The following is a 22,861-nucleotide window of genomic DNA, read 5'->3' as shown; positions in this document are numbered from 1 at the left end:
GTATATATTTTTTCCTATGTGCCTCTCTATTATTAACTTCTAGTTACAGTGTTATATATTTGTTCTAGTTCATGAGAGAGCTTTCTTATATTTATGCAGTTAATCACGGACATTGTCCACCACAAGATTCACTGATTTATACATTCCCATCTTTTAACTTCCAACATTCTTTCTGGTGACATACGTGACTGAGCTTACCCTTTCCATCACCTTCACACATCATTCAGCACTGTTAGGTATTCTCAAAATGTGCTGCCATCACCTCTGTCCATTTCCAGATGTTTAAGTTCACCTACTTGAACATTCTGCTTATAATAAGGAACCGCTCCCATTCTTTAGCCTCATTCTATATCCTGATAACCTACATTTCATGTCTATGAGTTTATATATTATAATTAGTTCATATCAGTGAGACCCTGCAATACTTGTCCTTATGTGTCTGTCTTACTTCACTCAATATAGTGCCCTCAACCCATTTTTTTTTTAAGATGGTTTTGTTCTCACACCATGCATTCTGTCCTAAATAAATAATCGATGGTTCCCTGTATAGTCATGGATTTATGTATTCACCGCCATTGCCATTATCTGTATAAGGACATCTCCATTTCTTCCACAAAGGAGGAGGAAAGAGTCAAAGAAGGTAGAGAGACAGGAAAAAAGGAAAAAAAGAAAGAGAGGAAAAAACAAAACAGAACATGACAGCTAGGAAGCAACAAAAGGAAAGATAGCATTAAACTAAAGTAGAATAAAGAGTAAGACAATAAATGATAGAACTTTTAACAGTGCACCAGATATTAGAACCCTTTCTACAATTTCTTAGCTTTTGCAATGAACAACACTAATCTAAGTCGTTATATGAAGTTTTAAAAGGCAACTTGAAGGCCCGTGTAAAACTATTAAGCTCATTTACATTTTTACTGATATCCTAATATTTTTTCATTAAAATATTAATGGTATTATTTGTGGAGTCTGGATGTTTTATCAAATCACATTGTGAGAGATTTTTTTGTATCACTTGACAATAATCTCATGGGCAATGTCACATGACAAAAATTATCACCATTCCCACACCCCACACTACAAATATATAAATTCAGAGTATCTCAATACTTCCAATGCCCTACTTCACCACTTACAAAAAAGACATGTTAAGACAAAAACAAAAAGCCCTTGGCTCCTTGATTAAAGAAAGCTTAGCCTACACCAGTGTTTTGAATTGTTCCTTTGTTCATACTACAGACCCTTGGGCAATGCAACACAGTTACATTTAGAATGGATGAAATACATGCCTGCTTTATAAAGCAGAACGATGACTGTTAAAGGGGAGGATGGGATGGCAATAAAGCAGAACTTCTTGACGGATTTTCCCAGGAAAGGGTACACACGGAAATTGATGATCTGGAAATTGATTTCCATAAAATTATCTGTGTCCTTATATCCCTTGGAGAATCTTTGTGTACCTCTGAGAGTTCGCTTAACTTGCAGAAGGAGGTTTACCTTGTTGTGAAGACTTCTACCCTAGATTACTGCAAAAGCTACCTAACTGGTCCTCCTACTTCTAATTTTGCTTCCCAGAAGTTAACTTTCCATATGGCAGTCAAAGTGACCCTTTAAAAACGTAAATCAAATCATGTCACCTCCGCTTCCAACTCTCCCAGGCTTCCATCAGGTTCAGAATAAAACCCAAAAGCTTTATTGTGGCCTATTTGGCCTTATGTGAACTGCTCCTGCTTACCATCTTGACAGTCTATCTTTCACTTACTACTGTCCTCACTTTATTCTAACCAGACAGGCATTCTTACCAAGGTAATAATTCCCAACTAGGGATCTTTGCAATTGTTTCTTCTGCCTAGAATCGCCCAGCCCCACCCACACCCCAAATAGTTACTCCCCGACTTCATTCAGTTGTCTTCTCAAATATTATTTCCCTGACTACTGTGCTAGTTTCCTAGGGGTGGTATAACAAAGTACCACAAACTAGGGGGCTTAAAATAACAGAAATGTATTCTCTCTCAGTTCTGGAGGCTAGAGGCCTGAAATCAAGGTGTCAGTTGGGCCATGCTCCCTTTGATGGCTCCAAGGAAGAATCCTTCCTTGTCTCTGCCTTCTGATGGTTGCTGGAAGTCCTTGGCATCCCTTGGCTTGTAGATGCATCTTCAGTCTCTGCCTATGATGTCATACGGTGTGCTCACCGTGTGACTGTGTCCAGATTTCCCTCTTCTTATAAGGATACCAGTCACGTTGGATTTAGGGCTCACCCTAATTCAGTATGACTTCATCTTAACTTGATTACATCTACCAAGACTCTATTTCTAAATAAGGTCACACCTGCAGGTTCCAGGTGGACATGAATTTTGTGGGGGCACCATAGGCAACACATTAGAACCCTATGTAAGATTTTCTATTAATTCAAAGCTATCTGAAGTTTATTTATTTTTTTTAAGCAGAGAATTTAATTTAAAATAGTATCAGATTGGTAGTAAGCCTAAGTGACTGAGAGAAGCAAACATCCTCTGTGGAAAAAATGGATCTCAATCCAGTCCTATAATGATTCTAAGATGCCATAAACTGTAAGATACATCTCCATTTCAGTGATGTGAAAGTGTGAAAAGACCAGTATCCTGGAATTAATAAGACACAATACTGTTAACTGAAAATGGAAGTTCTGGAAGCTCCCATTTGTGGGAAATGAATGACATATTCATTCAACAAATATTGATTGAATAGCTACTAGGTGCCAAGCTAAATGCTATGCTAAATGCTATGGACATAAAAATAATTATTGCATGCTCTCAACCTCGCACAGCTTAGAGTTATAAACAATTACACCACAATGACATAAGGGCTGTCATGATGTATGTGAGAACACAGAGAGTATAACTGATTCCGCAAGAGAAAATGGTGGGAAGATTTACAGAGAAGTGACTTCGAGATATGCCTTAAAGCAGGCATTCCAAATCCAAATGCCTATTGGGACCAGGCAGGTAAATGAGATAACAGGTTTGGTCCTGGTGAGGACTGTGGCAAACTGAAGAGTACATACACTACTGAAGTGGGTTGCTGCTACTCAGCTCTAGCACCTGTTGCCTAGCAGGTTTCCAATTTTTCAAGAATACAAGGAAATCAGGTTTTTTGTGTGAAATTAGTCAGGCAACTAATTTAAAACAAAACTTTTTAGGCCAAACAGACTATCTCTGTGGGCTAAAGCTGGGCTGCCAGCCAAGATGTCATAATTTTTGCCTTGAAGTGTAAGTCTGCAAGGTGAAGAGGAGGAAAGAGCATTCTAGATACATAATCTTTTATTGATCTCAAATTTCTACACCAAACAAAAAGTCAAGTATGTGTTACCAGGCAACCCATTTAAAGTCATATTGCCCTACGGGTCTCTTTAAATCACATTAGGTTTTATAATTCAATTGTCATGTGTTTATCTGGACTGAAGAAAAGCGGTTTCTTAGTCAACATTTTTCCAAGCAAATCCTCAAATCTAAACAAAAGCAGAAATTTAAAGGCTATTTTTAAAAGTTTTTGTGAAGCTGGAAATCTCTTCTTATAAAGCAAATTTGAAATTTGTCCTGTTTTTGTAAAGGCTTGTTCCATGATTTAAATAGCATTAATGTTTAAAAAGCTCTGCAAACTCTATAAAATTATAATAAAACTAATTAGAAAAACGCTTTAAAATTCTGATGGTATAATCTAAGCTTAGAAAACTATTTTAAGAAAATAATTTGTACCTACCTTTATTGCTTTGGGACCCTAAAAGTTGGAAAAACAAAAATATTGATAAGTTGTTAAAATAGATACTTTTAACAAAAGCACCATGGTAATGTAAGATGTTAAAAATTAGCAGAAACTGTAAAGGACATAAGGGAACTCTCTGTGCCATCTTTGCAACTTTTCTATGAATCTAAAATTATTCCAAAATAAAAAAGTTTTTCAAAAAAAGAGCTCAGACATAACTACAAGCAAGTCTAAAAAACTAAGATCCTTCATCCACGGAAGCATCTTTTATAAGATTTTAGACTTTTTCTTATGACCAATCAATAATCCATGTTTAATGAAATGCCTTATCACTAAATAGTGTGCCAGTCAAGGCACAAGTTTAAAGAGCTCCAAATAACAACAAATCATTGACTATTATTGGTACTAATATCAAATTTGCAAGTGTGGGAATGATATCATATAAAGAAATAACCTCTCAGTACAGTTAGATTGCTGATTTTTATAGAAAGGGAATCATAGCTGTCTAAAACTGGCAAGGTGTAACAAAATGAAGATTCTTTTCAGCAATGTGTTTTAAAGCAGATCCACTAGTTTCTGGAAATTATTTTGCAAAGCACGGTATTACAATAAAGATTTAAGATTACAAATATTTTTCAATAACACCACTTGTAGTTTCCTGATTAGGCCCATGTGCCTCATATTTCTGGTAGGGAATTTGTTGGAAATCCTGTGACCTTTAGATTATATGTTTTCCACATTTGAAGAGCTATCTATGAGAAAAACTGGTTTGAGCCATATATTTATCATTGTATAAAATATAAATGTTAAAATTAATACAAATCAGTATATTAAATCTTTTGAAGAGTTGCATGTGTTTCATTAACTCATTCAGCAACTATTTATTAATGGTTTTCACACAAGACCCTCTGAGGCACTGGAGACAATACATCTGGGTTCTATTTTTACTATCATATTTGCTATCAATTAATAGTTAATATACTTCCATCGTGATATAAGTAATATGCAGAATATGTAAATTGCATTGTCCCCATCCTCCAGCAGCCACATTTTAAAGATGGGTAAATTGCCATCTCTCACCACTGCCTTTTTGTTTGTTGTTTTTTGTTGTTCTATATATTTGCTTTCATCTTTTAATTTATTTTTAACGCAGTTTTATTGAGATATATTCACATACCCTACAATCATCCACAGTATATAATCAATTGTTCACAGTACCATCATATAGTTGTGCATTCATTACCCAAATCAATTTTTGAACATTTTCATTACCCCAAAAATAAAATAAAAATTTTAAAAAATTAAAAATAAATAAAAACAAGAAAATACAAATAAAGAACACCCAAAACATCTCATCCTCTCCATTCTCCCTATTATTCATTTAATTTTTGTTCCCATTTTTCTACTCATATGTCCATACACTGGATAAAGGGAATGTGAGCCACAAGGTTTTCACAACTGCACAGTCATACCATGTAAGCTACATAGTTAAGTAATCGTCTTCAAGAATCAAGGCTACTGGGTTGCAGTTCAATGTTTTCTGGTATTTCCTTCTACCTATTCCAATACACTAAAAACAGATATCTATATAAGGCATAAGAACAACATCCAGAATGACCTCTCAACCCTATTTGAAATCTCTCAGTCACTGAAACTTTATTTCGTTTCATTTCTCTTCCCCCATTTTGGTCAAGAATACTTTCTCAATCCCAAGATGCTGGGTCCAGGTTCATCACCTGGGAGTCATGTCTCACATAGTGGGGCGGGCAGTGAGTTTACACGCTGAGCTGGCTTAGAGAGAGAGAGAGGGCCATACCTGAGCAAAAAAGAGGTTCTCTGGGGGTGACTCTTAGGCACAGTCATAAGCAGGTTTAGCCTCTCCTCTGCAGTAACAAGCTTCCTAAGGGCAAGCCCCAAGATAGAGGGCTCAGCCTTCTAAACTGGTAGTACCCAACACTTTCTCACTACTGCTTTTAACGTGAAACAGCTTTGGGATAAGTAGAGATCGTCACCCCTCCTGTAAATCATAAGAAGTGCCATCAAGTAATACAGTAGTTCTCAAAGTAAGAATCACGTGGGAGGCTTATTAAAAATGCATATTCTTGGACTAAAAGCATATATGCTCCTTCTCCCCCTCATAACCTTCTTGTTATTTGGATTGGAAACAGGTTCCAGGAATTTGCTATTTTAACAAGTACTCCAGGTGTGCTAGAAGCAAATGTTCCAAGGACTACACTTTGGGAAACATCGCTAGAAGGATCTAAAAGGAAGGAACCTAAGTACCCACTGGAAAATAACAAACAGGTGCTGATTAAGGTTCCCCAATTTATCAGCAATCTTAAGTCTGCTTAAAGACCACTAGCCTTCTGTTCTCCCTGCCAGAAATACTCTCCACTCCATATTTGTTCCTACCATCAATGGTCAACTCAAATTCACGTTAAAACACAGCTTGAACACCACCTCTCTTCCCTTCTGGACCTTCCAAATGTCATCATTTCCTGCTTTTGTTACCCAATTATATATACTTCAGTTGTTAAAGTTATAAAGCAGTGTGATAAATTTGTTTAGTCTGACTCCCAAAACCAGGGTTTCCATTTTCATCTTTCCTTAGCTTCCAGCCCAGTGCCAAGCACTAAGAATGCATTCCATTTTTCCTTAATTAAGGAATTAATAATTAACCAAGTAATTACATTCTCTGCTACCTCTGGTTTTTATCATAGAAGACATCTTGATGGAAATAACATTTAAGAAAATGTGAAGTGAGACATGTTGGCCTGTCTTTCTACTTGGAGAAAATATGACATTTGAGTTGGGGCAGATAAAGCAAAATGAGACACTTTATCATATTTAATAAATGCAAGGCAGTCTGAGTACCTTAAATCACAAAACCTTTGACCAAGACTGTTTTTCTTTCTGTTGACCAAGCTGCCAGCCTTACTCCTGGTCCCCTCTACCCACTCCCTCTTTTATTCTAACTACCTTCGAACTAATCTTGCAACCCTTAGAAGGGCAGAGAAAAAAAAGGAGAAAAGATTATTTCAGACCCTAAATATTCTAAATATCAAAATTATCCCCAACCTCCCGCTCCCGTCCCTCTTACCCTGGCTACTCCAGCGCTCAAGAAACTCCTAACTGGGTAGCTCTTGATCTCCCTCCTCTCTCCCAGCCCTTATGGACTCTGGGTGGCCTAATTACCGCAAAGGAAACCATTCGGAAGCAAGTGTTCTTAATCACAACCTGATAAATCCCTCACCCATCTGGGTGAACCAAACTGTTCTAATTGCAATCTAAGTAAATCACTCACACATAACAGTGACTATCCCTCCTTAAACTATCTTCCAGTGCTGTTCATCCAACACATGCCCAGTACTTAAAAACGCCTGCTATCCTTTGTTTCCAGGGAGCTGAATTCTACTCTCTACCTGGTATAGTCATCCTTGCCTGTTTAACATTGTCCGTTGCAGTTGTTTTCTTTGGATCATATAAAATAATTTTTCGAAGTGGGATAAATTGCGTTAGCTTTCAATTAACTACTGCTGTACCATAAAAAAATTTCTGCCAAGTTGCAACAAAAAAGGCAATTTAACGGGAAAGTCTATCATTATCGAAGGTTGGGACCAAATTTTAAGTTTAGCAACAATGAAAGATAAGGGTACCAGCAGACTGCACTGGTCACCCCCACCCCTTTGCCGAAACTGGTTTGGGACTCCCACCCAGGACCGGAAAGCAAGGAGAGGGCCGACCCTCCGCAGGGTACGAGTTCTTTCCTAAACCTACCCGCTCCATCCCCCCAAAATACGACGGGCCTTTATTTCATCATTTAACACCTATAAAGCAGAACCAATGTTCGCCCCTTCACCTGGCTCCCCCACTCTCCCTGCTCACCATGATGCAGAAAGCAGCAACCTCGGCAGCGGGGCAAGTCTGAGCTTAGAGCTGTGAGGTTAAACGCTCCGGAGTTGTCAAGGCGACGGGCCCCACCCTCTTGTGCCCCAGTGAAAGAGGGCAGTGCTACCCTAATCAGTCAGCGCAGGCGCGCTGGGAGTCTTCCTGTTGGCGCCCCGCCCTCTTTCCTAACAGATCTCCCCACTTCCACCTGCTTTGCGGTTGACCGCCCAAGTTGTCGAAGCTGTCGGAAGCTTTTACGGCTGTGGCGGTGACTGCCGGAAAGTGCGTGAGTGCAGCCACCCGAGGGTTTTATTTTCCGGATCCTTGGGTCGGGGGTGGGGAGGGTCGGTTGAGTATTTTCTATGTGAGGAGTAAAAAGGGAGAGTTTCTGAGCCTCTTCCGACGTTGACAGTCTCTCGCCCTCACTATTTTCTTAGAGTGTGTTGGGGAGAATCTTTTTTGTGAAGGTATCGAGAAGGAAGGCAGCCGGTTTCTCCATTTGGTCAGGCCTCCTGGACCGGGTCAGCCGCCTTGATCACCGCGGTTGAGGTCAGCAGGGTAGAAAGCATGCGTCCTTACAATTAATCGGTATTTTAGATAAAGAAGTAAATAAATTGGCTCCAAAAGGGTTGGTTATTTTGGTGTTAATGACATTCAGGTTAAACATGGGATTGTTAAATTTTGTTGTGCAAGGTATATGCCCTTTTGCCTAGGATCAGCCCTAAACAAGAATTGGAAATAATTTGAAGCAATTCCTGGGTAAAGTTTTCCTTATAAATGAAGGTCGCTGAGGCCGAGCAAGACTCAAAAAGTTATTTGCCCAAGGTCACAGAGGAATTGTACTAACCGAGAGCACAAGCTTCAGGATTGCAGTCTCCTCCCCACGTGAAAAAATACTGGCACCTTAAACCAACAGGAAAACTAGAAGACGTTAAGTGAGGCAGTTTTCCTTTCAAAGCCCAAATGAATTCTCTATCATTCTAGGACGTAAACCCTGTTTTAGCATGACAGGATCTGAAATATTTTAAATTGACTGGCAGTAAATTCCCACCCTTGAATTTTAATTTATGATGCTCCACCCCTTCCAGCTTCAAAGACTAGAAGTATTATTATAAATAAGTAGTACCAACTGAGCTGTATTTGACTGTGGGTTAGTGTTAATCCCATAGTAACAGTAATCCTAGTTGTGTAATAGTTTCGACATCCCACCTCCAAATTCCTAGTAACAAGATAAAAACATGATGTCAACTTCATAGAATTCTGATTCAGTTTACCATAGCTTGTTAGAATGGAGGTAAGCTTTTGTTTTAAATTAGTTTTTCAAGAAAACTACCGTTTGTGATACAAAACCTCAGTCAACACAAACTAGGATTAATGAGTGTAAGGGGGTGTTATGATAATCCCAAATTACCTTAAAATGGTGGGCCTCTGGGGGAGAGGACTTGCTCAAGCTCTCACTCTATCACCCTCCTTCCTAGGGAGGAGGAATTCCTCTGGATGTGTTAGATTCCAAGACTGGATTATGTTCTAGGGTTCACTATGACAAGAGATTATATCAGTGAGCTTGGTTCTCTTCTGGTGTACCTCTCACAAGTGGTAAGAAGGCTCATGTCCTCTTCTCTCCTCTTTAATCTTCAGACAAGCATAGTACCTGCCCCTTCTGAACATGTAATCATCTTCCACTCATTTCTATAATATGGCTACTAGGCCTGGTCCAAGCTGTGTGCCAGCCTTAGGGGCAAAGTCTCTTGTCACCTACCTAATTACGTGCCCTCTGATGCTGACAGATATGTTGAAATACATTGTTGTGTGAAGCTTTTGGGGCCTAGCTAGTTTGGAGAATGATTGGGGCTTCTCTAAATCCCTAAGTGGTGTGGCTCTTTACAACCTCAGTGACCTCATGCAGGGGTAAACTGTTCAATAAATTGTGAACCCAAGGAGACCTATTTTCCCCCATTGACTAAAATAAACCAAAATGCCTGAAGGTCAATTGTACAATAATAAACAGCCTTAAATTAATTAATTAGCACATCAAAGAACTGGACAAATTTACCATCTACTTTTTTAAGCTAGGCAAATCTTATATTATGCATAATTTGTAAAAAGGACAATTAATCCAGGTCCCTATAAAACTTTCACAAATCCTAAATTATGAGTTAAATGAAGTTGCCGTTTGCCAAGAATTAAATAGGCTATAATTTGTCATTTGAATTACATCTATGTAGATTTAGTGTAGAATTATTTTAAAAGTACATGGTTCTTAAAAGCCTTTCTTCAGTAAGGTTAAATCACACTGGAAATGGTTCTCAACAAAAAATAAAAAATAAGCTTTTAAAAATGAAATTAGGTGTTAACATAGCAAATTAAATACACCCACCCATATAATCCATCCCCTTCCCCAACTCCCCTATATCTTCAGTAAAGGAATATTAAAATAAATGGGGAGGATGAGAGAAGAGATAACAATAATAAAACTTTGGAAGCTGGGAAACAGATGGATGAATGTGACTTAGCACACCAGAAAAGCCTATTTTATACCACAGAATTTTGGAAAGACACCTGCACAGGGGCCTCTGGAATTGGGAATGAAGAATGAAGTAAATTAAAGAGGACCACGTGAAAGCTATTTGAGAAACACCTCTAAGTGACTGCTTCATCACTCCCAGAAAAGAGTGGAGATTTATTTCTGGATAAACTGAAACTAGTCTCTCAACTGGGAGGTCCTTAGGCATACTACTGACTACATGAGAACCACACTGAAAATGGGAATTAAGCAAATTTAGGCATACATAATCCTGAATGCAAGGCTCCCATTCCTCTTCCACCTTTTAATTTTTAATAGGCAAACCCTCAGAAGATTGGCACGCACTTCTGGGGGGAATCTGACTAGCCTATAAAGAAAGATCAAAGATACTGACATCAGAGCTTCCTGTAAACGGCCCACGCAGATCACCTAAGTGAAGCTCAAAATCTACAAGTTTCAACCATGTATGCAGATCTAAACAGTTTTTTGTTGTTCCTTCTCTCTTCAGAGTGGACAGAAAAGAATTACCAAATTTTTAGGAAAGCTCAAAAGTGACAAACCAAAAGCAGAAAAAAAGCAATTTGGGGGAAAACAGAAAACTTTAAGTGATTATTAATGAACTTAGAAAAAGTTTGTTCTGCTACATTATATGCTTGTGTGAATTAGGTCATAGGCTACTAGTATATAGGGGAATTATATGAGGAAGTAATGTTGGTTCTTAAAATTTTTTTTTTTCCTTAAGAAAGGGGAGCCAGAAAAGCAGATTTATGAACTTCAGCAAGAAAGGGAAAGCTCTTTGCTTAGGTGCTCCATTGTTAGGAGGAGCCTTTTTTCAGCTCTATTTTAAGAAAATGTAGAAGAGTATTTAAAACTCAGTGCTTCCCTCCTAGAAAGACATACCTGCATATCTGTGCAGCTACTGACTTGTGGCAGGTTGAGCCATCTACCCTGCCCGCTAATTGGCAGCCCCATGGTTAGAGCTCTACTTCTATGTGCATCTCAGCATCTCCCAGCTCTACACGTTCTACTCTATTTTTTTTTTGTTTTTGGCATGTCATTAGATTTTTTTTCTTTTTAGAGAAGTTGTAGGTTTACAGAACCATCATGCATAAAATACAGGATTCCTATATACTACACTATTATTAACACCTTGCACTGGTGTGGAATATTTGTTACAACTGATAATAGCACATTTTAATAATTGTACTGTTAACTGCAGTCCATGGATTAATTTAAGGCTCACTGTAGTGTGTAGTTCCAGGGATTTGGAAAAAAAAATTGTTACCATATATACAATCTATCATTTCCCTTTTTAATCACATTCAGATATATATATTTCAGTGTTGTTAATTATGTTTACAATGTTGTGCTACTACCATCACCATTCATTACCAAAACATTTCTGTCATTCCAGTAGAAACACCGAACATTTTAAGCCTTAACTTCCCATTCCTTATCCCCACCCATCCCCTGGTAACCTATATTCTAGATTTTGATTTTATGAGTTTGTTTATTCTAATTGTTTCAATTCAGTGAGATCATACAATATTTTTTCTTTTATGTCTGGCTTATTTCACTCAACATGATGTCCTCAAGGTTCATCAATGGTGTTGCATGTATCAGGACTTCATTCTTTTTACAACTGAATAATAGTCCATTTTATATTTTATTTCTCCATTCACTGGTGAATGGGACACACTTGGGTTGCTTCCATCTTTTGTCAGTTGTGAATAATGCCTCTATAAACATTGGTATGAAGCATCTGTTCAAGTCCCTGCTTTCACTTCTTTTGGGTATATACCCAAGTAGTGGGATTGCCGAATCATATTGTAGTTTTAATACTTAGGTTTCTGAGGAACCACCAAGCTGTCTTCCACAGCAGCTGTACCATTTCACATTGCCAACAGCAATGAATGAGCTACTCTAGAATTTTTTAATAGTTTTTATTGAGGTATAATTGTCATACAATAAACTGCATTTATTTAAATTCATAATTTTTTGAACATATGTATACACTGATGAAACCATCACCACAGTCAAGATAATAAACATCCATTATGCCCCAAACTTTCCTCATTCCCCTCTTTGATCCCTTCCTGACCCCCAATCCTCCACTCTTACTCTACTCTTATTTTTGAGCATTTTAAACATCACCATGATAGTCTGCAGCTATGCTGAGAGCAATCTGAGTGGTTCAAATTGCTCTCCAAGTACCAACTACTGTTTTTGTTAGGCTTTGTTTACAGTTGCATATGATTTGAGTGGTCTGTCCACTTATTCTCAAATGGTTTAGGAAAAATATTACTACTAGTGTTGCAAGTTTTCTGCAAGACAAAAATTATTTCAAAATAAATTGTGTTACCAAGGGATATAAACATGTATAAATTGCTTTCTCAAATTAGCTCATTGGTAAAAATGGGAATTGTAGAATTTTAAGGGAGATTATAAATTAACATTAATATTTACTTTGTGCCTAGTGTAAACTAAAGCTTATGGTGTTAGGAACTTTATGATTTAATCCCCACAACCATAGTAAGTAGTGGGCATTATTTTCTATGTTTAGGCCATCATGGTGCCTTTTAAGTAGCCTCCTCTCCCTAGCAGCATGTAACAAATTACATAAAGCATGATCATTCCAGCTGGATGTTGCCTGCTCCCCATGCACCCCCTTATGTATTATTCCCTTAGCCTCTTAACCAGCAATCTTACTTCCCAATCTACTATTAATTGCCAACCTGCTTGACTCACACAGCTAGGTTTTCCTAGTCTTCACCCTCTCTTAAGATAGTACTCTTTTTGATGATCCACTGTCCTCCTTGCCTAGAGACAGCAGGGTAAACAAAATCTTCCTTTCAATGATAAGGAAATCAGGCTCAGAAAGGTTACATAACCTGTACAACATTATGCAGCTGGGATTGATATCTAGCTCTAATTCATTCCCTGTGGCATAAAGTGAGGTACACCTATACATCTATCTCTGACGATCCATTTTTTCCGTTCATTACCTTATTTCATTCATGACTTATCACACAATTCGTAATTATCTTGTATGCTAATTACGTCTTCCCTAGGAAATGTTAGTATCACCTAGGTATCTTAATCTGACATATTCATAGCCATATCCCAGTGCCTAGAAAATAAGTACTCATATTTATTGAATGCAAAAAAGTTAACCATTTTCCCAATTTGTACAGTCCTTTTCTTTGATTCTTTTCTTAAGGCTACAATGCAGTCATTTGCAAACATTTTTCCTTTCCATCAGGTATGCTATGTATAAAAGTGGACACTTTCCATGATAAATGAAAATGGCCAATTCTTTAAGAGGAGAAGTACTGAATCTTTATAAAAATGTAAGTAATTATGTTGCCAATTTTACAAATATGTTATTGTATGACATGATTGTTTAGAAATATATAATCTTTCTTTTTAAGCTGCTGTATCTTGGAAGAGACTATCCAAAAGGAGCAGATTACTTTAAAAGGCGTCTGAAGAATGTTTTCCTTAAAAACAAAGATGTGAAAGACCCAGAGAAGATCAAAGAACTTATTGGACGGGGTGAATTTGTAATGAAAGAGCTAGAAGCCTTATATTTTCTTAGAAAATACAGAGCTATGAAACAACGCTATTGTTCAGATGTCAACAAAACTAACTGATTATTACTATAATTTGGCTGAAAATCAGTGCCAGCTGTTTATCAATGCCAGATATTTTTAAATAATTCTGACTCAAAATGGGCAAGATATACATGTCTAAAAAAATACTTGAGCTGCCTTACTGAACTGAAGTTAATTTTATTCATTAACTTTATCAGCAACACTCTATCCTCAGTTTTAATACTACAATAGTAATTTAGCTATATGATGTTACCAACTACCAATTACAACTTTATTAATGAATACCCAATTTTGGAATGAAAATATAAGAATATTTTTCAACTTTATTAGGTTTTAGCCAATTATTTTTAGCCCATGTCTCCATTTTACTGACAAGAACACTGTCATCTAATGTATATTTAACTAAGCAAAATAATTTCTTAAACATTTATTTCCTTTAACTTTTAAAGGAGTAACTTATTTTTGACCTAATTTGGTACATTAATAGCATATATTCAAGTTTCACTGCAAAACAAATACACCTGGTAATGATTTAAATGCAATCATAGAAATAATAAAATGTATCGAGTAAGACTGACTTCTGACTTTGAAATAGCCTGCCAGTGACTGGCATTAGATACATACCTATTCAGTTGATTCCGTTATTAATTTCGCTGCTGGCTCCTTTTAACCCTTAAAACAAATCACCTGTTATGTATCAGTTAACTTCTTTGATAAAAAGTAATAATGTTATTCTGTTCTCTTGTCATAAAGACAGATTTGTTTTGCATCTTCTAAATGAGTTAACATAGCTATGGACCTAAAACCTAATAGAGTTTTAAGTTTAAGTAAATGCTTAAAGCCGTTTAGGTTCACAACACCTCTCATAAATCAAGAATTTTTCTAACTTAAAATATGAAAAAAAAAAAAATTCACAAGTGTACTACAGTTTGCATGGCTTATAAAGTATTCCATTACAATAGCAAGGCAAATGTTTCAAATTTCCATCAAGAAATACACACTATCATAGTCACCATAACTAGTTTTATTACATTACAATTAGGAGCAGTACAGTTCATGACAAAAATATTACAAATTTCAGATCACTTCACAGCACATACTCCTATAAACATTTAAAAGTTAATTTTAATTAAAGAGTGGTCAATTTTAAATTTAATGTTTGATATGACCAACATTCCTAGGTCAGCACAACCAAATGATAGAGAACAACCGGATCACACTGCATATGTCCCACAAAAGAAAAAAAAGCACAATGTACAAAATGTGCATGTTTCCGTTTACACTATACAAAAATAGTTAAAATACATTCCAGGTAAACATGTTACATTAAGAAATGGTACTAGTAAGAAATTGGCACTCAAAGGAAAAAAGCAAAAGTATTTTCAACATGAAAACACAAGACAGTGGAATTAGAAACTTTTGGAAAAAACATTATGTAACCCATTTAGTTCTTGAGGGGAGAAAGGGATGGTAGGAACCCTCTGTAATTGACATTTCTGCAGATAATAACAATTTTTTCCCTGAACTTACCTAAGTTGCCTATTAACATCCCAAACAGGCACTTAAAACTATTAAACTAAAACACATATCTTAATGTAGTTATGATTCTTCTTTAAGAACTGATGTGAACATAACTTTAGAAAACAATAATTTTCATTCAACAATTGTAACAAAGGTACCAACACTAATGCAAACTGTTAATAACGGGGGAGGTAAACAGGAATTCCGTATTTTCTGCATGATTTTTCTGTAAACCTACTATTCCTCTAATTAAAAAATAATTTTCATATTCTGACTGAATTTACAGCTATCATCTGTATGCAATTCAATTTCTCAATGCAGAATCCATGCTACCCAATATTAACACAGAAGTTAAAAAATCTTTTATAATTATCAAGAGATTGCTTTTTAACAAATGGAAATGACTTCAGATAGTTTTTATTGCCAACAAAAAAGTTGAATGTGTATATATTGTTTGGAAAAATGGATACAAGAAAAAAATCACTGCAATACAAATGAGATGAACTTGTGCAAACTGCAACTTAACATGCCTCACAAACTTTCTGTATCTTTTAGGACAAAATTGTGCAATGGTGGCAAAGGTTTTGATAAACTATTAAAGTTAAGTTCTAAATTCCTATGCAGTGTGACTCAGTTAAAATAGAACCTAGAATTCCTAATTGGGAATATTCATTCAAAGTATACTACATACGTCTGCTACATTCTTCTGCAATCATATTAATGTCTGAGACTATGTATTTTAGCAATTTTTTCAACTTCAATAAGTATTTTTATCTTTAAGGCTGTAATAATTATATAACATTTATCTTATTTCTAGGATTAACTCCCTTTTTAAAATCTCTACAAAAACAAACATTTTGTCAAACCATTCAACATTCACAAAATAAAGGATAATTACCACTGCCTTATGAAAAAAATTACCCAGCTACATCAAAAATTCAAGAGTCCTAAAAATCCCCTCAGTTACACACTGCAACTCTTGAACTGTGGCCATTTCTTTCTCTTATGTAGAAACAAGAAAGAGCAAGTACTGCATAAATCTTAATAATACCTTACTTAGACAATGTTCCATAAATCTGTAGTTTAGCACAGCATTTCAGAAATCATACTGATTTTTAAACAGAACAGAAATTTCCTTTTCTGTGAATTTATTTCAGGCACCTGTTTATTTGTACCGAAATACAGCTATTTTAGAATTCAATATTTAATTTTTTTAAAGTCTATTTTAATTAACAAAGAGACAAATTGGAATATTACATATTGGGAATTTTAATATTAACTGACATGAAATTTAATAGATACTGTAACTGCCCCGATAGTCACAGTTATGCCAAATAAAGAAAACAATATAATCACATTTACTCCTTTAAAACAATGATTTGTTTTAAAACAAGTAAAGTGATTTGTATAAAGTAGCTTGATTAAACAGTTGTCATTTGAATCATACCAAAACAATCATTTTAGAACTGGAAGAAACTTTAGAGACGAACCCTTTCTTTGCAAAACTGAAGTATGCACTGGTGTTAACACTGTGCCAAATGCCTCACTAAGATATTATAGATGACTATAGAATATAAGCACTATTTAAGAACAGGGATTGTTCCTTATTTGGGTATACTACATCCTCAGTGCCTTGCATAGTGCCTGGCATCTAGTAGGCACTCAAAATATTTGTTGAATAAATGAATTCTGATAAAAAATAAGCTTTATAAATTAAATTTTAAAGTATTTTTCATTGTAAAAAGATTTTAATTATTAAACAATGGAATGTGTCACTGTTACTAGGGCTCGTCCTAGTTGTAGATTATTTAAGGAATTCTTTCAGGATTAACTTTATAAAATTCTCCTTCCATTGGATAAGGTTCTGTTTACTTATAACAGGTTTGAAAATTCCCATCTTAGTCACTACTGGATCAGGCCCCTAAAAGATGATGGTGAAAGGATGAAGATTAAACTGCTACTCCAACCACCTGAAAACTGGCTATTAGTAAAATCCCATTATGGTATCTGTTAGATTATTTTGAGCCCCGAGGAAATAAGATGTGGGGCGTTTTGATGTGATTTGATGGGAAGACTTCAAGGGGATATAACACTGTAGCAATAAATCCTCAGGTTAAGGGAATTACAAATGTTAGAAGAAAAAGCATCAAGTTGTGCAGCATCTGGAAGGCTAGGGCAAGTAAGATGATATAATATGGCAAGGGGGATCCTGAAACTGGAGAAGGAATATTCAAAAATAAACTTTACCTCTTGCACAATTTTGCCTAAGACTGGCACTGAAGATAAAAAAAAATTACAGGTTGTGCTAAGCTTGACATATAGGTGGATCCTTAAGTAAACTGAATGTAAATCACATAGTTTTAAAGCTAAATAGAGCTTTTGAGATGACTTATTTTAATATGAAGAAATGGATAGTATAAGTGGCCCAAAATCAGAGAGATAAAACATACATAACTAGACTCTAAGTCTCCTCCTTCCTACTCCAGAGATATTTTTACTTCACACTATCCACTTCAAAGATTTTCAATTAAGTAACATTTTAAATGTATTGAAGGAATCATTTTATTAATTTTTCTATTTTTTATTCATTAGATATTCCTAAACATGGACCAGACTTGTAAAATGTTTATGAAATGTTACTTTAGCCATTGTTAAGAGAACTGGCCAAAATTAGGGATTTGGAAACTCTTTCACATCTTGTTTAAAAATAGTCTTGCCATTCCCCCCAACTCAACTCTTAAGTTAACATTTAATAATAATTAAAAAAAAAAAGTTCTGTTCCTTAATGAAACAAAAGTGATGCTCCAGATCTGTCAACAGGACTACCACATAGTGAGAAGTATCCTGCTGAACCATCCAGCTCTCTCCTAGTCCCCATTTTGAACCAACCACTGCACAACACTGGATGACCAAAGAGATGCAGTCTAAGAGCTGTGAAACTTGCAGTGAAGACCAAAGAAAGGTAAACACAGGAGCCTGGACTTGCAACCTTGGCCTCTCTAACATCTAGTAAGCTAAATGGCCCAAGTAATCTTTAACATCATTACCAGAACTGAATATTTTCAAAGACTGAAGTTCAAAAAAGATTTCAAGTCATGCTAAGAAAAACCAGTCTAACACAGGGAGACTATAATTAATTCCTATGAGTATTTTTTATACATGTTAAATTTTTTTTAGTTATTACAAAAATTTAATAGCATGTAAATATAGCCCCAAGATGGTTGCTATGCTTCTCATTATACACTGGGTCTGCCTTAACAAGAAAATCTATTAGGAGTCTTATAGGAATTTATCTAATGAGGAAAGTAAGTGATCTTTTAATATTTTCCATTGCCTTGCATTTTTTTTCCCTTTTTTTTTTTTTTTTTTCCCTTTTTTTATAGAAAAAATATATTCTTGGGGGAATGACCATGACAAATAGCAGTGGAAAGAGGGGAGGAAACCTTTTGAACAGTGTAACTACATTCATTAAGGTTGATCTGCAACTCTAGGACATGATGTCTAGAAGATGAATCTATAGGAAGTTCATAAGTTTGTGTTCCCTCAATGTTTAGATAAAACCAATTATGAAGTCTCAACTGAAGTTACAATTAGGAATAAATCCATTTAGGTGCCTAGATAAAACACAGAATAAGGATGATTTGAAAATTTCATTAATTTGTTTCACACCAAAGTTCACGATTGGTAAGAAAAATAGGAAATAGTCAACTGCATGCACCAAAACCCCAAGACAAATCTCAGGTATTCAGTTTCTTTTCACAGACATTGCTAGTTAAAAACCAAAACTCAGGGAATACTGGCACTTAGAGGAAAAAAAGTTTCCACTGTCATTTCAAAATAAGCATTCAAGATAAAAGCTAACAGTTTGCATGGAGCAGGAAAAAAATTAGGTAATGCTAAAACAAATGCTAATAATTTAGTGTAATATACAAAAATTACCACTTTTACTTAAGTATGCCTTAAGAAAACAGTACAAATTGTATTTACATAATTATACACTTTGTCTTTGACTTCTTTTTCTTCTTTTTACCATCTTTGCTCATCTTTTCTTTGTGTTTTCGAATTTCTCGAACTAATGTATAGAAAGCATCGTCAACACCCTGAAATATATAAAAAGAATTAAAATGTGAATATTTATATATGTTGACTTGAGGCAAACAGGTGACAGGATATTTTACTAGGGGAAACATTAATACTGACAAAGAACAAGGAACTTTATGTTTCTCTTCAGGCAAATGAATATACATCAAATTTTTAGGATCTTCATGGATATTTTGTCAACATTATAATCAGAAACACTGAATTTCACAATAGGCAAAGATAATAATCAGTGGCATCAAATCTTAGATATGCTGAACAAATGACTTTTTCCCAGAAGAATTAGATTTGCTACTAATTTTTCCATATTGTCAAACCCCAGTCACCAAAACCCAAATGTGTTCATGCTTTTGTGCGTGAGTTTACACTCAATTATCCCTGAGTTTCTGAACTTTACATATAAGACAGGAAAGCATATACTAGTTTTATATTTTCATAAATATTCACAATAATAGTATTTGAGTTGGGATTCAGTCAAATCCATGAAATTTAATTACTTTACCAAGGAGTAAATGACATCTGAATATTTATTCAGTTTTTAAACAATACATATTAATAGTTTCAATTCATATACTTTTTATGTAAAAAAAAAAAAAGGCTTAAAGTGATTCCAAAACAAGATATACTATTTTAAAAATTGTAATCCCTCTGATTTGTGGAGAAATTAGCCAAATCATTTGAATGGTGTGGTAATTTACTAATTTGGAGGAGATTCTCTTTTATTTACTATTGTTTTAGTTACTATTTAGTACAATAGATTATTCAAAAGCTAGCCACATGAAGCCAAATATCGTATCTTAAAAGTTTTCCATTTTGTCATGGTGGTTTTACATCTGTTTGGGTTCAAAGCCAAGACATCTAAATCAGTTAAGGCTAAAGTAATTTCAAGTAAAAATGATTTTTAACTTAATAACAATCCACAACCAAAAAATGGCACTCTGAAAGGAGTAACAGGATAGATTTTCAACCCTACAATACTTAAATTGTAAAAGATCCTTACACAAATCAATTTTTGTCATGTTGCTGTTAAAAAGCAAGTGAAAAAAAGTAAAAGCAAAATAATAATAAAAAAAGATCTCTATGTATTTTAAAATCTGTTCACTGAGGAGTAACTATAAAAAGAAAACTTGATAATGCTTCCAAATCTAGACACTAGAGGGAGAGTTAGGAACAAAAACCCAACAAATAAATCAAGCCACTTTAGGAACAATGAAAAATTTGGTTTTTACTAATTGTAATTACCTCTGTTGAATATTCATATAAAGACAATCATTAAAGTATACGATCTTGAAAATAACTTATAATTTAAAAAATTTAACAGTGATCTAACTTCTCCTTTATTGTATCACTAACACCTCCCAAAATTAATATTTCAAAATAGTAACAAAATTAATTCAAGGCATTTTCTTTCAAGTTATATTTAGCTAATTTTCACAAACTGTGAATTTAGTAGTAAAAAAGCCTTATCCAATATTTTAAAGAAGTAAACAGAGAGGGAATGAGAGGCTTCCCAACATTTAAACAAATAGTTGAAGATGAAAACCAGCATTACTGATGTGAATATTAGTGAATAAAGTCCCCAAACTATACTCACTGATGTTCCCTACTTTCTGATATCATTACTGATACAAAACATACAGTTTTGTTTCTCCCAAAGAAGGAAAAGTAAGTAATAATAACAGAACTAATAAGCAATACAATCAAGGTTCTACCATTGGCACTTTATATATATATATATATTATATAAGTATATATTATGTATATATTATATTATATATAATGTATATTATATATTATATGTATATTATATATATTATGTATATTATATATTTTATATATATGGCTTTATGCTAACCTCCTTAACACACAGGGAGGGGGAAAATGTCCAATGATATAATAATAAAGAATAATTATTCTACAGCTCACCAACACTTGACTAATTTAGAATCATAAACCCTGAGAATGGGATAGAATCTTAAAAGAGCATCTAATCCAACTTTCCTGCTCTTCAGGAATTCCTTTTCAACACAGATCCTTAATGTAGTCTACTCCATTTGAACTGCTTTTATAATAAAAATGTCAATGGTACTAAAATGGTGAGGCAGATAAAATAAAAAATCATGAAATAGATATAGAGAAAGCACATTCTAAGAGGAAAACAATATACAAGTATTTAAGAGACAATAACTCTAAAGCTAGAATTTGGTAATATTACTCTCTTCTAAGATTCTAACAAATACTTCAGGCTCATGTTGCACTGAACACTTTCTACATAATCCTATTAAATAATTTCAGTGATTAGGGAATTGTCACAATTAGCCTAAAAAGTGCAGCTAATTACTTTTCTTCAAATGGGAACAAGTCATTCTCATGAATGCATGTAAAAGACAAAAGTAGTAGTCCAGTAATTATTTAATTTAAACCCATTCCTTTTAGGACTAAGGAAAACTAATTTGTTTGTATTAATTATTACGAAATTAATTTTGTAAAATATTTTAAATTTAAATGTAATTTTAAAGTATACTTTTTCTTTTTACAAATGCTATCCATGTCCCCTGAAAAAACAAGTATTCAATTAATGTCCAACAATCTGACATTCGCAGAATACAGTCACTATGCAAATACAGTTTGCACAAATTAGAAATTTAAAAATAGTACATTATACTTAACCTTTATTTTAAATGAAAATTGAAGCACAAAATAGATTTTATTCTATTCTAAATAGTTCTACTTTTAAAATCATCCAATAGTGAAAGAATAGAAAGAAAAAATAAAAAGTTAAAACAAGTTAAATCTGGTCATGGTCACTATTACTTAAAAAGTCTAACTTTTCAAAGTTTATGTTAAATTTAACCACAGACTCCAAATTTAAAAAATACTGCTTTACATGGTGATCCTCAAAACATATTAAGGGTTCATTAATCTTAATGAAAAGTAATGTCAGTCATGCTTTATTTCTTCTTCTGAGTTTAGTAGATTGGTATACCACATAATATCTTCTGGGACTGAGACTACTATTCAGATGTATATTTTATACTTTGGAGAGATACATTATTTCAAGCCTTAAATTCATCTAATAAAGAATACCAACTCTTACTTTAATAAGTATAATAAAGATATCCTAGTAGCCTGAAAATTCTAATTTTATTTCATGTTCTCACAGAATACGATATTAAACAATATGCATCAAAATCTTAAGCTCTAGCATGACCTTCATGGTATCTATTGAATGAAGTATTTTGTGAGCCAGACAATTTAATATGGGTTGATTTAGAAAGGAAATTGAGAGCTTCTACACAATAAGCTTTTACTGGGCAGTTACTATGGGATGGGAACTTTTGCTAAGCAATGTGGATGTATAGATTAAAAATATATGCTTTCTGCTCTCTGTCTAATGTAGGAATCAAACATAAAAGAGGTCATTTCAATATAACATGGTATGTGCACAATAGTTAAGAACAGAGTTTATTGGGAA

At 34.6% G+C, this 22,861-nt stretch overlaps 3 protein-coding genes across 8 annotated transcripts in view; 1 reads left to right on the top strand and 2 right to left on the bottom strand.

Annotated features, from left to right (window-relative positions):
- CFAP94 (cilia and flagella associated protein 94) overlaps positions 1–7,720 on the bottom strand; it is a 97,384-nt gene extending 89,664 nt beyond the window's left edge. Inside the window, exons 1-2 of one of the 2 annotated variants that reach the window (XM_037848102.1) lie at positions 7,627–7,720; positions 3,739–3,756 (exon numbers count right to left, since the gene is read on the bottom strand). In XM_037848102.1, coding sequence (XP_037704030.1) covers positions 3,739–3,756; positions 7,627–7,629 — 21 coding nt within the window. In that variant the 5' untranslated portion in view covers positions 7,630–7,720. The remainder of the gene's footprint in view (positions 1–3,738; positions 3,757–7,626) is intronic. The other variant, XM_037848103.1, reaches the window with a different exon arrangement.
- A 78-nt stretch (positions 7,721–7,798) lies between these two features.
- ETFRF1 (electron transfer flavoprotein regulatory factor 1) lies at positions 7,799–15,559 on the top strand. Of its 3 annotated transcripts, none has more exons than XM_037845753.1 (3): positions 7,799–7,911; positions 13,416–13,503; positions 13,585–15,559. In XM_037845753.1, exons 2-3 carry the CDS (start codon positions 13,453–13,455, stop codon positions 13,804–13,806), a joined length of 273 nt encoding a protein of 90 aa, XP_037701681.1. In that variant the 5' UTR covers positions 7,799–7,911; positions 13,416–13,452; the 3' UTR covers positions 13,807–15,559. The 3 variants fall into 3 exon arrangements, with proteins under 3 accessions (XP_037701681.1, XP_037701682.1, XP_037701680.1); XM_037845754.1 differs by having other exon boundaries at positions 7,823–7,915; XM_037845752.1 differs by lacking the exon at positions 7,799–7,911 and adding an exon at positions 7,933–8,178.
- KRAS (KRAS proto-oncogene, GTPase) overlaps positions 12,474–22,861 on the bottom strand; it is a 50,762-nt gene continuing 40,374 nt past the window's right edge. For 2 of the 3 annotated variants that reach the window (XM_037845751.1, XM_037845749.1), the window contains one exon: positions 12,474–19,388. In XM_037845751.1, the coding sequence (XP_037701679.1) occupies positions 19,272–19,388 (117 nt within the window). In that variant the 3' untranslated portion in view covers positions 12,474–19,271. The remainder of the gene's footprint in view (positions 19,389–22,861) is intronic. The other variant, XM_037845750.1, reaches the window with a different exon arrangement.

The sequence above is a fragment of the Choloepus didactylus genome, chromosome 8 (assembly GCF_015220235.1).
Source record: "Choloepus didactylus isolate mChoDid1 chromosome 8, mChoDid1.pri, whole genome shotgun sequence".
In the NCBI taxonomy this organism is placed as follows: Eukaryota; Metazoa; Chordata; class Mammalia; order Pilosa; family Megalonychidae; genus Choloepus; species Choloepus didactylus.
The sequence above is the reverse complement of the archived record's forward strand: the minus strand, read 5'-3'. Positions and strand labels throughout refer to the sequence as shown.